Here is a 12,720-nt window from a genome sequence, read left to right as displayed (position 1 = left end):
TACTGCTCTTTCTAATGTAGGAGGATATACACAGCAGCAGCAGCAAAAGAGAGAAAGAGAGCACCTGGCATTTCTCTATGGTAAAAATACTAATACAGATTTTACAAACCTAAAAAACTGTAGCTGTGTAAACATTCTAGGGAAGGAGAGAATTCCAGTCGAGAGACCATGGGGTAAAAACTGTAACCAATCATCCCCCTGCCCTCACCCCCTTCAAGGGCAGCTCTGCACTGCACTTTATTTATTTTATTATTTATTTAGAGGCTTTAGCAGCTAACATGTCTCCTGTGGTTATGCTGTAAAGTGAAGGCGACATGTACCCACATAAACATGCTGTAGGGCAAAAAGGCTGCTTTTGGAGGTGGTGGGTTTCTTCCCTTTCGGATGGGGTTGGGTAGCAGCTATCCTGATGCTATATCCATTACAGCATCTCTCCCAGTGGTTGTTGCTGGTGTCTCCTTTCTGCTTCCATTTTAGTTTGCGAGCCCTCTAGGGCAGGGAACCGTCTTCTCATTCTTTTTGCTGTGTAAGCCACCTAACATATTTTTTTTAATGTTGAAAGTTATATCCTTAAAAATAAATAATATTCTTAATGATAATATCTGGGAGCCTTGGCAGAGTCAGAGTTTACTGACCTACATGTTGTATTAAATGCCTAGTTTGATCCTGCATGCCTTGCTAACTGAAACAGCAACTCCTTGAGAGATCAGGCCTGGGATTGCAGTGTGGGAAGCGGCAAGTTTTAACACTGGCTCCCCCATCATGGTGACCCCCCTCCTGCAACTTGTTTCAGCCTAATGTTATGTGTCACATGGATGTGTGGCATCCACGCTTCACATGGAGTCACTAGTGTACGCACACAGCAGCAGTTGTGTTTGATCCATAAGGCAGAGCTGAAGACTCCACCTGATCACAAGAACAGACAAAAAGATCAAACAGAAGATGATTAATGCTAGCTCACCAGGCAGGGGCGTAGCTAAAATTGAGTGAAAGGGTTCAAAGAATCTGGGTCCCCAGCTCCTGAAGGCCCTCCATCTCCACCCCTCCCTATTTTCTTCATTATCTCCCTCACTCTGGGGGGGCCGCCAGAGAGAGGGATGAACATGGGCCCCCTCTCCCCTAGCTACACCCCTGTCACCAGGGCTGTGTCCTCATGATCATTATTAGGATAGGAGGATTTCCCTCCCCTAATTCAGAGCTGTGCTGCACACTCCCAATATTTGATCGAGTGATAGATAAAGGCAAGGCAGGGAGTTTGCTTGTCTGTCAAGCCCCTGCTGGATAGGACAAGCATGCCTTACTCAGATTCAGTCTCCAGCTTTGGAACGAGGTAGGAAGAAAAGCCCTCCTATCCAAATAAGGCTCGACAGACAAGCAAGATCCTGCCTCTTATTTTAGAGCATAAGAACAGACCTGCTGGATCAGGCCCAAGGCCCATCTAGTCCAGCATCCTGTTTCCCACTGTGGCCCACCAGATGCCACAGTGGCCCACTAGATGCCACCAGGTCCCCTGCTAACTGAGCAAAGAGGCACCTTTTTAAAGTGGTGGTTCTCTTTATTTAGCAGGGGGAGAGCAACTGGCCCGATCCGTCCCCAGCAGAGCATCCCTCCAGTGGCTGTTGCTGGTGTCTTTCTTATGTTTCTTTTTTAGACTGTTAGCCCTTTGGGGACAGGGAGACATCTTATTTATTTATATCTATGTAAACCGCTTTGGGAACTGTTGTTGAAAAGTGGTAGATAAACATTTGTCACATTCGTATGCCTCTGAGAAGCCCACAGGCAAGAGCCGAGGGCATGCTCTCTCCTTCCTGCTGTTACTCCCCGGCAACTGGGATTTAAAGGCATCTTGCCTCTGAGGCTGGAGGTGGCCTAGTATAGCCCTTAGGCTCACTAGAAGCCATTGGAAGACCTGCCCTCCATGAATTTATCTAAACCCCTCTTCAAGCCATCCAGGCTATTGGCTGTCACCACAGCTTGTGGCCAGGCACGGAGTGAGGCGGGCAGCAGCCCATGTCCAGCCACCGCTGCTGCAGCCCCCTGGCCCCGCCCCCATCTAACGTCAGAGGCAGGGCGTGGTCTCCCTCCCAAAGGGAGCCATGCGGCCCCATTTTGAAGGGAGGTCGGCCCACTTTGCATTGGGCAGCGCGGGCCAGAGCGACTCTCTCTGCCTTTAAGGGCAGGAAGAGCCGTTCCGACCACGCTGCCAATGCAGTGCAGGCCGATCTCCCTCCCAAACGGGGCCACACGGCTCCGTTTGAGAGAGAGATCGGCCCCGCTGCATGGGCAGCAAGGCCAGGAGCGGCTCTCCCTGCCTTTAAAAGGCAGGGAGAGTCGCTCCAGCCTGTGTTGCCAATGCAGCACAGGCTGATTTCATTTCCAAATAGGGCCGTGCGGCCCCATTTGGAAGCGAAATAATGCCCCCGCATCTGACGTCAGATATGGAGGGGGGTGTTGGGGCCACAAGGCACGGCCTCTGATTGGCGGTGGCCTGGGTTCTTTGAAACCATTTCCCCAATGGTGGCTCCGCCCCTGTTTGTGGCAGAGAATTCCATAGGTCGATTATGTATTGTGTGAAAAAGTACCTCCTTTTGTCAGTTATAAATTTTTTATTTGACAAGAAAGATCCCTGCCTCTGATCTTGCTTTTATCTAACACACAATCATGTATTGCGAGGGTGCAGAACTCCCAAACTCGGATGGGAAGCTTCTGACAACCCTAATCATGGTCATGAGAACATCCCTACTGCATTTCTAGGGTCTCATCATTCACATTTAAAAAGCGAATGTTTTTTCTGAATAGAATATGTGTTACGTTAAGCATCCATCCAAAGTTGTTTTTTAAATGCATTAGAAAGAAAGAAAGAAAGAAAGAAAGAAAGAAAGAAAGAAAGAAAGAAAGAAAGAAAGAAAGAAAGAAAGAAAAGTTTCTAAGCAGCATTTGCAAAAGTGACCTTAACTTGTAGCCTCTCCTGGGTGTGTACCCACAAATACCAGCCAAGCAGCTGATGTTTTTGTTTGTTTGTTTGTTTGTTTTTTGCTGGCTTGGAAAGACTGTTCTTAAAATGGCATGTGTTAATGTTCAGCTTGCCAGCCTTGGGGGTACTAGGGAGGGAGGGAGCTAGCTCGGGGTTAATTAAAGACCGCTCTGCACTTCCCTCTGGGTCCCAAGTGTTTTTAAAAGAAGCAACAGGCTGGTTTTTAAATGCATACAATAAACAAATGCAATTTTCTTGAGCAAATGAGAAAGCCTTGTTGTGATACAACAGATGATTTAGTAGCAGGGAGCTGAACCATTAAAATTTTGGTTTCCGTTCCGATTCAGGTTCATCAGTTTGTTTGTTTGTTTGTTTTAACTTGCTGGTACAGTTCCAGGTTGAGACACTAACTTAGAAAAATGGTTCAGTAACCATTGTGGATACTTGGAACCCATTTAGATAAATTTAATGCCGAACAATCTCAAACACTTTCACTTGCAATGCACTTCTACATCATGAATAATATTATAAATAATTAACCTGAGGAAAGATGTATTTTTATTATTTGATTTAAAATATTTGCCAAAAAAAAAAATTACAACAGGATGAAAAACAGGAGTCGGAAACAATTTTCAGTTGCAAGTTGAGTGCCTAATGACTGAACCAGTTATTTTCAACCGGTTACCACATTTATGTCTAGGGGTTCAATTCAAGTTTAAGCAGGGGCGTAGCTAGGGGAAAGGGGGCCCGTGTTCATCCCTCTCTCTGGCGGCCCCCCCAGAGTGAGGGACATAATGAAGATAATAGGGAGGGGTGGAGCTGGAGGGCCCTCAGGAGCTGGGGGCCCGTGTTCTTTGAACCCTTTTGCTCAATTATAGCTACACCCCTGGGTTTAAGGTAATGTGGGTTCAACTCCAGCGTCTTGGACAAACTTCTCAATCATTTTGGAGCTTTAAATTCAGGGTTGATTCCCCGTTTAGCAGTAGAAGAATTAATATTACATTGCCATCAGTATTCATGGCACTTTACAGAGCAACATGGAAAGTTAAAAAAAAAAAAATTCAGGTCCCTCCACCCAAGGAACTTCCAACCTGAATATCAGCAACAGAGAGGAGGGGAGGGAAAGGCAAGCTAGCAAGCAGCAGATGTGTTCTCTTCAGGTTCGCAACAATGATCTTTTCAATGTGCTTGATGTTCTCTTTGTAATTCCAAATTCCACATATACCTGCAAAGGCAACTTCAGTTAATCATATCCCCTTAGGTGGGTGCCTGGTACATCAATTGTCTGTTTAAAAGGGCTGCAATAGCTTCCCCAACATCAACTTCAAGATCCCAGTCTAACCAATGGGTCTGTGAACTTGGCGTAGGGGAGGCAAAGCCCCACCAGAAGGTCACTGGCCCAAGCACCAGATGCTTTGTGGAGTACCGGAGTGTACCTCTGGCATCTCCAGGAACAGAACTGGGAAAGGCCTTTTCCAGACTTTGGAGAGAACCGCTGCCAGTCAGAGTAGAAAATACTGAGTGATACATTAGGTCAGCCTTGACTAGCAAGATGGTTAAGACCCTGTAGGGGCAGATTAATCTTTTTGCTGCCCATAGGCAGCCAAATATTTGCCGGCCCAGGGACAAGAGTAAGGGGGCTTGGCAGGGAAGGAAATAATTCTGTTTTTTACCTTTTAAAATGTCACTGTGTAGCGGCGGAGGCTCCGCCTATCTCCTAAACCATCACAGGAAGTGAGGTCAGGCACTGGAGGATGGCAGTGAAAGGGGTCCTTTTTGGGCACAGAGGCCCAAAATCACTCGCTCTGTGTCATTTGCGACTAAGTTGGGCTTGAGTGAGGACAACTTTCACTGCCATCCTCCGGTGCCTGACCTCACCTCCTGTGATGGTTTAGGAGGTGGGCGGAGCCTCTGCTGCCACACAGCAGCATTTTGAAAGCTGTGGGAGGGGAGAGAATTAAGTTTCCCTCCAAGATGCAGTAATCCGCCATTGCGGCCCTGGCATAGGAACATAGGAAGCTGCCATATACTGAGTCAGACCCTTGGTCTATCTAGCTCAGTATTACACAGACTGGCAGCAGCTTCTCCAAGGTGGCAGGCAGGAATCTCTCTTAGCGCTACCTTGGAGAAGTCAGGGAGGGAACTTGAAACTTTCTGCTCTTCTCAGAGCGGCTCCATCCCCTGTGGGGAATAATATCTTACAGAGCTCACATTTCTAGTCTCCCATTCAGATGCAACCAGGGTGGACCCTGCTTAGCAAAGGGGACAAGTCATGCTTGCTACCACAAGACCAGTTCTGCCCTTAAAATACTGGATCCCTCTTGCTGCTAAGGAACCATAGGCCAAAGATGCTCTTTCCTCTCAGAGGGGCTTTCCCTGATCCTGTGCTCTCTTTCTCTGAACAGCACCAAGTCGTGGCATAATGGCCTCCATCCTCCAGTGCTGCCCTTTCCTGACCCGGGACCCAACCACCTTCCTGCACAAACTCCGTCCCCTGCTGCTCAGCAGTGCCCAGCGTTGCCCTGTGATGGTGGCCCGCACCCTCTCACGCTCTGTTCCTGTCCTGCAGCGTGGAAAGGAGACCTGTGGAGATACTGGTGAGATGGTGGATGAAGCTGAGAGACAAATGCTCGGGATATTGACTGGCATGAGGAAAATTACTGAAAGTAATCCCATTGAAATTAAAAGAATAAGTTGGGCACTGCCTAACTTATCCTTTTAATTTCAATGGGACTACTCTAAGTGACTTTCCTCATCATGCCCAGCTCAGGAGGGGAGAGGAAAGGTGTGCTGATGTTCAACTCATACCACCCACTAGAGGTGAAATCACTGATTGCAGACGCTGAATAGTTTCCTATGGCTGGAAACCAGCCATTCCTCTCTATGGCTGGAAACCAGCCATTCAGCCCACGGGGGGCGCTCTTGTACAATCGTTACAATAATTACAATCAAGAGAAATACAGCACTATATTAAACGGTGTACTTACTCTTTAATATTATGTTTGAGAAGGAAAGAGTGGGAGTTGAAGCACTTCAACGTATTTGCACAGACACTTCTTTCTAGAAAGAGAGCAATGGTGTTCAAGACATACCATTGGACCTAGAGGTCCTTCTGCCAGATGTCTACATGTAAGCTGGCTGCAGTTACTCACTAGTGATGGAAAGGCAGTCTGCACATGCTCAGAAGCACACCATACTATTATCTCTCATGTTCTGTGACTGATAATTTATTTACATATTCAGTAAAAGAATGTGTTCTTGAGACTTATTTCATATTGTAAGTGGTGGTAAGGGAATTGCATGGTTGAATGCCTCCTTCATGTAAACAAAACCCTCTCTGTGTACAGAAAACTAGCATGTTAGGGAGAAAACTAGGCTTACAACCTGCTATTGTGTTCATTTTCTAAGAGCAGAAATATTTTTATATAGGGTAACTTTCAGACATATGATTCCCCTGTCAGAGTCTGAAATCTACAACCCAAATAACTCCATACCATGGATTTTATCTCAGTGTATACCACCCATGTGTCTCTGAGGTAGAAAACCTGGCTAGACTGTACCACTTTAAACTGCCGGGGAGGCCTTATATGACTGAATTTTCCGCCATACAAAATAGAATTCCCTTTTCATAGAAAAGTAGCCTTTCGGGGAGAAGACAAAACTAGAACCCTTCTCCCTGATATCTAGTTTTCTGAGTGGAGGTATATTTTTGATGTATGGAGCTAAAAGGTGGGATAAAAGTGTTTAAATAAAGAAATAATTCGGATTGGGGTATATTTATGAACAAATATGAATAGGATATGAATTGCATGTGGACCCCTGCCTGAAGTAATACGGCCCAGACAGAGGTTTACCCCTTTGGTGAGAACTGGGCCTGAGTTCAGTGGCGGGTCCTGGTATTTAAAACTAAGCATCAGGGCTGAGTCCTGGATTCATGCCAAAGCCAGTGTGCCGTTGTGGTTGGAGTGTTGGACTAGACCAGGGAGACCTGAGCTAAAATCCCCATTCAGCCATGAAACTTACTGAATGACTCTGGGCCAGTCACTTCTCTCTCAGCCTAACCCACCTCACAGGGTTGTTGTGAGGAGAAACATAACCACATACACAGCTCTGGACACTTTGAAGGAAGAGCAGGATATACAGGTAAAAACAAACAAATAAATCCTGACTAGTCATGTTGGAAGTGGTGGGTCTAGAGCAGGGCTGAGCAACTTCAGCCCTCCTGCAGATGTTGGCCTACAACTCCCATAATCCTTGGCTATTGGCCACTGTGGCTGGGATTATGGGAGTTGTAGTCCAAAAACAGCTGGGGGGCCAAAACTGAGCAGGCCTGGTCTAGAGGGTAGGGATGTGCACGAACCTGTTCAGAGGCCCTTTTACAGGCCTCCGGGGCTGGTTCGAAGTTCAATGCCAGCGGGGATGCCATTTTAAGTGTGCGGGAGGGTACACTCACCCCTCCCACCACTTTCCCACCACCGGTGCTCGTTACTGGTAAAAATCTTTGCACGAACACCCAGTACTTCCAGCCGAGGACAGAGAAGGGGCAGCAGGGAGGTATGCTGCTGCCTCAAAGGTTTTTACCAGCAACGAGCGCTGGTGGGGGACCCCCACCGGCACTGAACCACACATACACAGTTCCGTGCACATCCCCACTAGAGGGTCTGGAAGACAAAGGAGCTCTCCTCACGATGAGCGAGAAGAGCTCCTCCGAGGTCTGTGAGGACAGTGGGTTTGCCTGACCCACCCCACAGACGATCATTAACCTTTTGCTCACTCCCTTAACCTAATTTAAGCAGGAGGCTACATTGGTGGGTTTGCTGCCATGTAGCCACCAGGATCAGGCACAATCCTGGTGGTTCACACGAGCGAGCAAAACCAGACTGGGCTCCCTTAGCCTGGTTTTGCTCGCTCATGTGAATAGCCTCAATGTGTCTAGATTTTATGTCCAGCTGGGGGAAAGTGTGAGGCCTAATGAGGTACACTGGCCTGGGGCGGAGCCTGCATGACGAAACCCCTATTGCTTCTATCTCCCCACAGGGCCCCAAGCTGGGATTGCACCAGCATCTCTCCCCACAACCCAGTGTCCCTTTATAAAGTCGGAGCTTCAGAGTGGCCAGGGTTCTTTTGTGCAAAAGGCAAAACCGGAGGTCCAGGAGGATGTCCCACCTTTCAAGTCAGGTAGACACTTGTCATCACTGGGGCTTCAAGGGGAAGGAAGGCGCTCCCCAGCCCTCCCACATCACTGAACGACTTGCCTCTCCCCATTCCAGGCGTGCTGAGCTCCTTTTTCAGAGAGGTGGAATCCAGTCTCAAGAGGAAGCTGCGTGGCCCTCACATGACACACCTAATCCTGAACAACATGCCAAGTGAGTAGGATCCTGCAAGCTGGTGAAGAAGCTGCACAACGCACAGACACCTCTCCATTGACCCTGGTTAGAGTGTTGGACAAAGGAGATCTGGGTTCAAATCCCCTCACTATCCCTCAGCCTAACCTATCTCATAGGATCATTATGAGGACAAAAAGGGAGGAGGGGAACCATGTACATAACCCTTGGAGAGAGGGCAGGATATACATGTAGAAGACATGAATCCATACATATAAGTCGATATGTTGGCGATGCAATGCACATATTAACTCCAACTTTCAACAAGAAGACCTTTTATTGCACAAAAAAAGAAGCTGGTAAATATAAATACATAAGAAGCTTCGGTGTAACACACCACCCTCAATTAAATAAACAAATGAGCACAGATTAAAACCCCCAGCTGTTATATTCCTTAGACATGATAACACTGTTCTGTGACTGGCGGAGAGATAATGATCAGGGGGATGGGAATCACCTGATTCTTCTCAGAGGCTCATAAACTTAATGGCATTGGCCAACACCTCCTGAGCATTCATGTCAGGTCTCATTCATACATTTTCAAGTCCTCTCCTCATAAAACCTCTCCTCACAAAACCTCTCCTCCTCAACGTGTGAGTGTGTCCCCTTCTGGATTTCTCTCAACCCGTGCTTGATACAGAATGTCCCAAGCTTTTGGAGTCGAGGCACGCTTTTCCTGAATTTGGAGTGACATTTCATGTTTACATCCCAAAAGGTTGACTCTTAGCAGCTGTAAGAGTAAGAATTACCTGTCATCCCTCAGGGGAGCCCTCCACTGTGTTTCTGCCTGAGCTTCCACTGTTCTAGGCCTACCTTTTGACTGAAAGGAAGCAAGCTCATGGAAGGGAGAGACACAGCAAGCAGCCCCCTCTGCAAGCAGGTAGTTCTGTTGTGTGGCCCAGTCACACCCAGTGCAGCGCTGGTCTTGTGGTAGCAAGCATGACTTGTCCTATTAGCTAAGCAGGGTCTGCCCTGGTTGCATATGAATGGGAAACTAGAAGTGTGAGCACTGTGTAAGATATTCCCCTTAAGGGATGGGACTGGCTCAGGGAAGAGAATCTAAGTTCTAAGTTCCCTCCCTGGCAGCATCTCCAAGGTAGGACTGAGAGAGATTCCTGCCTGCCACCTTGGAGAAGCTGCTGCCAGTCTGTGTAGGCAATACTGAGCTAGATGGACCAATGGTCTGACTCAGGATATGGCAGCTTCCTATGTCCCTATGATCTGCCCCAGAAGAGGCAAACACTAATTTGCTCTGGCCCACAGTGTTTGTTACTCACATCATCTATTTCCCACCCTTCCCCTAAAGAGCTAAGGCAGTGAGTGAGCAAGTGAGTGAGTGGTGTGTGTTCATTGCTTTTCAACCACAGCAAAAGTTCTCAAAGCTGCTTACACAGCAAAAGGAATGCGAGTAAATAATAAGTTTATTGTTGTGACCACTTATCATAACATAAAAGAGAAACAAGAAAGAACGGAGCATACCATAGAAGTACCTCAACAGTCTACTTAAGCTAAAACCAATACATTTGCCTTTAGGACAGAGCATGGCAGCTCTAAATTCCTTTCTGATTTTAAAAGAAAGTAAAGCAAAAGTGGCAACTTGACAACTGACATATGGAACGAGGACATTCTGGAATGATGACATTCCTAACCCTTGAATTTATCTATGGGACAGTGTAAAGCATAGTGGATAATGTCCTCCACTTGGCCAGAGCCACAGGGGCAAAAGTGATGCTCCAGTGGAAGTTTGCAGAATCTCCCTTCAAGGTATGTTGTGGGGAAAGTTTGGAAGCATAACATTGTGAAAGCTTTTCTCAGTGGAGCACGGGCAACATTAGCCAGATACTGTGAGAAGCGTCTATATCTCTTATAATAGCGGTATCAAAGTGAGAACTGCACCATGGCAGCATGCGTCTCTACTGGCATCCCATTCAAGGAGCTGATCTCTAATATGTTATCTGCTCCAAGATCTAAGTTCCCACCAAAGGCAGGGAGTACAACTGTAGCATAAAAGAAAGAAGTTTGGTGCATTGATTTCCACCCACAAAATGTTAACAGAATTTGACAAGGTGATATTCCAGGAGGCAGTCTAGCTTCTTGAAATATCTTAGCAATGCTAGATGGACACTAACAGAGATTGAAAGTAATCCTGCCTCCATTCATAGAGAGGCAGCAGGAATACCCTGGGGAAGGCCCAACGTCTTCCTTAGGAAGTTCTTCTGGACTATTTCCAGCTGGGCAATAACCTTCACATCCTACCCATAGATCTCAACCCCATACAACATCTGAGATATCACCTTTACTCTCAATTATGGGGGGGGGCTATTAACTGCTCTCCTTTAGAGTAGAAGAACTCCAAAATGGCCCCCACTGAACAATGAGCAGTTACTAAAACAGTGGTAAGATGCAAGAGATTTCCATGCAAGAGACTTACGGAAGGAAATAGGAGCATGGCTTTATTTGTTGGGCGTTAATTGATCACCTACTACTATAGACTACTACATTTGTTTTGCCACGATTTATCCTCAGTTTCTCCTTTTCACAATAATTGGCCAGTCTAGCCAACATTCTTCTGAGGCCAGTCTCAGCACAGGAGATAAGCGCCCCATCGTCGGCATACATTAACATTGAGACTTTGCGCCCAGTAGGTAAAGGGGGAAAGAAGAGGGAAAGAAGCTAGTACGATATCATTAATATAAAAATTAAAAGGGAGCACCCTTTTTAAATAAAACATAATTTTATTTAATATAAAACAAACTAAAAAGGGAGCCTTGTTTTATACCTTATTTTTAGTAAAATAAGGTCAGATAGAGACTGTTGCCATCCTACTCTCACCCTAGTCTTGATATCAGAGTGTAGTTCAATTAGTAACCTAAGGAGTCGCCTATCAATATCCAACAAGTTTATCCCAAATTCGGGTCCTATCAATAGAATCAAAGGCTGATGTAAGGTCAGTAAATGCGACATAAAGTTGTACTTTCTGATGACATACGTTTCTGAATTAAGACCTTCAGGGTAAAACAATGGTCTGTAGTACTACAACCTTTAAAAAATCCTGCCTGCAATGGATAAAAACCTATTATCGATTCCTCCCAGTCCTCCATCTTGTTCAAAAGATGTTGAGCATACAGCTTGGAGGAAATGTCTAGGAGACTGATTGGACAATAATTAGAAGGTTCCTGTCTATTACCTTTTTTGAAAATTGGGCATATAATATTTTGCTTCCAAATATACCGTAAGATATGACACATGTGTTATTGATTTCTGAAAAAAGGTCTAGCCAGAATGGGAAGAAAGGAATGAGAACATTAGCAAAATAATGAGAAGATGGTTCCCTGTCCCCCAAAGGGTTTACAAATGATGAAGACACACAAGGGAAACATCCACTGGAATAGCCAGTGAAGGGATGTGATGTTGGGCTGAAGAAGAACTGGTCTCCCGCTGCTAAACAGAAGTCACCACATTAAAAGGCATCTCTTTGCCCACTTAGCACGTGAGTTGGGAACTAGTGGCCTAATGGCTGCCATTAGAAGTAATTGTGGAACACAGCAACCCACATCATGTGAAGAGTTCTTTGCAGCTGATAGGTCCCAGAAACCACCAGTCCTACCAAAGCCCCCTCACCGCTTACTCACCGACCTTCCACAAAGACCCAAAGGTCTTCATAAAGTAACCCCTCTCACCCCTTGTTTCAAGGAGTTTTGTCTCACTCGCTTTCTTTTAGAGGGAAATTCGCCCCTCATTTCAGAGGCTGACATTAGCAGGAGGAAAGGAGCTAGCTGGATCTTATGGGTAATCTAACCCAAGGGTCCCCAACCTGTGGCACTCCAGATGTTGCTGAACTACAACTCCCATCATCCCGCCACAATAAACTGGATGTTCAGCAACATCTGGAGTGCCACAGGTTGGGGACCCCTGATCTAACCAAAGAGCTGGTTCACACATTCGTGGTAATTTGCTTGATGACTGCAGGGGGTTGAATGTACAGATGGGCCATCACAGATCTAATACAGGTTTGCCAACCTGTAAAATAAATATTGTATTTTATTAGCCCATTCAGTTTGGGGGTTTCCTGGGCCTGTGTCTGGGGGTTTCGTTTCCCCTCCCCCATAGGTTTCTCTCCCCCACCACCACCAAGCTGCAGTCCCTCTCCGCCAAGTTACTCTGTCCCTCTAGCTGCAATGCGGCAACTAGAGACCTGACCTGAATCTCTTCTGCTTCAATCTCTAAGGTCTCTGGTGGGTGGGGAAGGCGGGCCCAGAAGGCAGGCTTCCTGCCTGCCTCCCCACACACAATCACCCTCCCCAGTTCACTCTGCCACTCAAGCGGCACCACAGTGAGTGGCAGAGGAGGAAGTGCTCCGGC

The 12,720-nt window shown here is 46.6% G+C and overlaps 1 protein-coding gene across 11 annotated transcripts in view; it reads left to right on the top strand.

Annotated features, from left to right (window-relative positions):
• ALAS2 (5'-aminolevulinate synthase 2) overlaps nt 1–12,720 on the top strand; it is a 43,186-nt gene that overhangs the window by 23,061 nt on the left and 7,405 nt on the right. For 4 of the 11 annotated variants that reach the window (XM_053296729.1, XM_053296732.1, XM_053296736.1 and 1 more), the window contains 3 exons: nt 5,380–5,571; nt 8,012–8,152; nt 8,245–8,340. In XM_053296729.1, the coding sequence (XP_053152704.1) occupies nt 5,380–5,571; nt 8,012–8,152; nt 8,245–8,340 (429 nt within the window). Of the gene's footprint in view, nt 1–20; nt 81–2,850; nt 2,973–4,450; nt 4,508–4,753; nt 4,873–5,379; nt 5,572–5,938; nt 7,118–8,011; nt 8,153–8,244; nt 8,341–12,720 lie in introns of those variants that run through there. The other 7 variants (XM_053296734.1, XM_053296737.1, XM_053296730.1 and 4 more) reach the window with 5 other exon arrangements.

The sequence above is a fragment of the Hemicordylus capensis genome, chromosome 2, assembly GCF_027244095.1.
Source record: "Hemicordylus capensis ecotype Gifberg chromosome 2, rHemCap1.1.pri, whole genome shotgun sequence".
Lineage (NCBI taxonomy): Eukaryota > Metazoa > Chordata > Lepidosauria > Squamata > Cordylidae > Hemicordylus > Hemicordylus capensis.
Note: the sequence above shows the minus strand (reverse complement) of the source record. Positions and strands in the feature narration are given on the sequence as shown.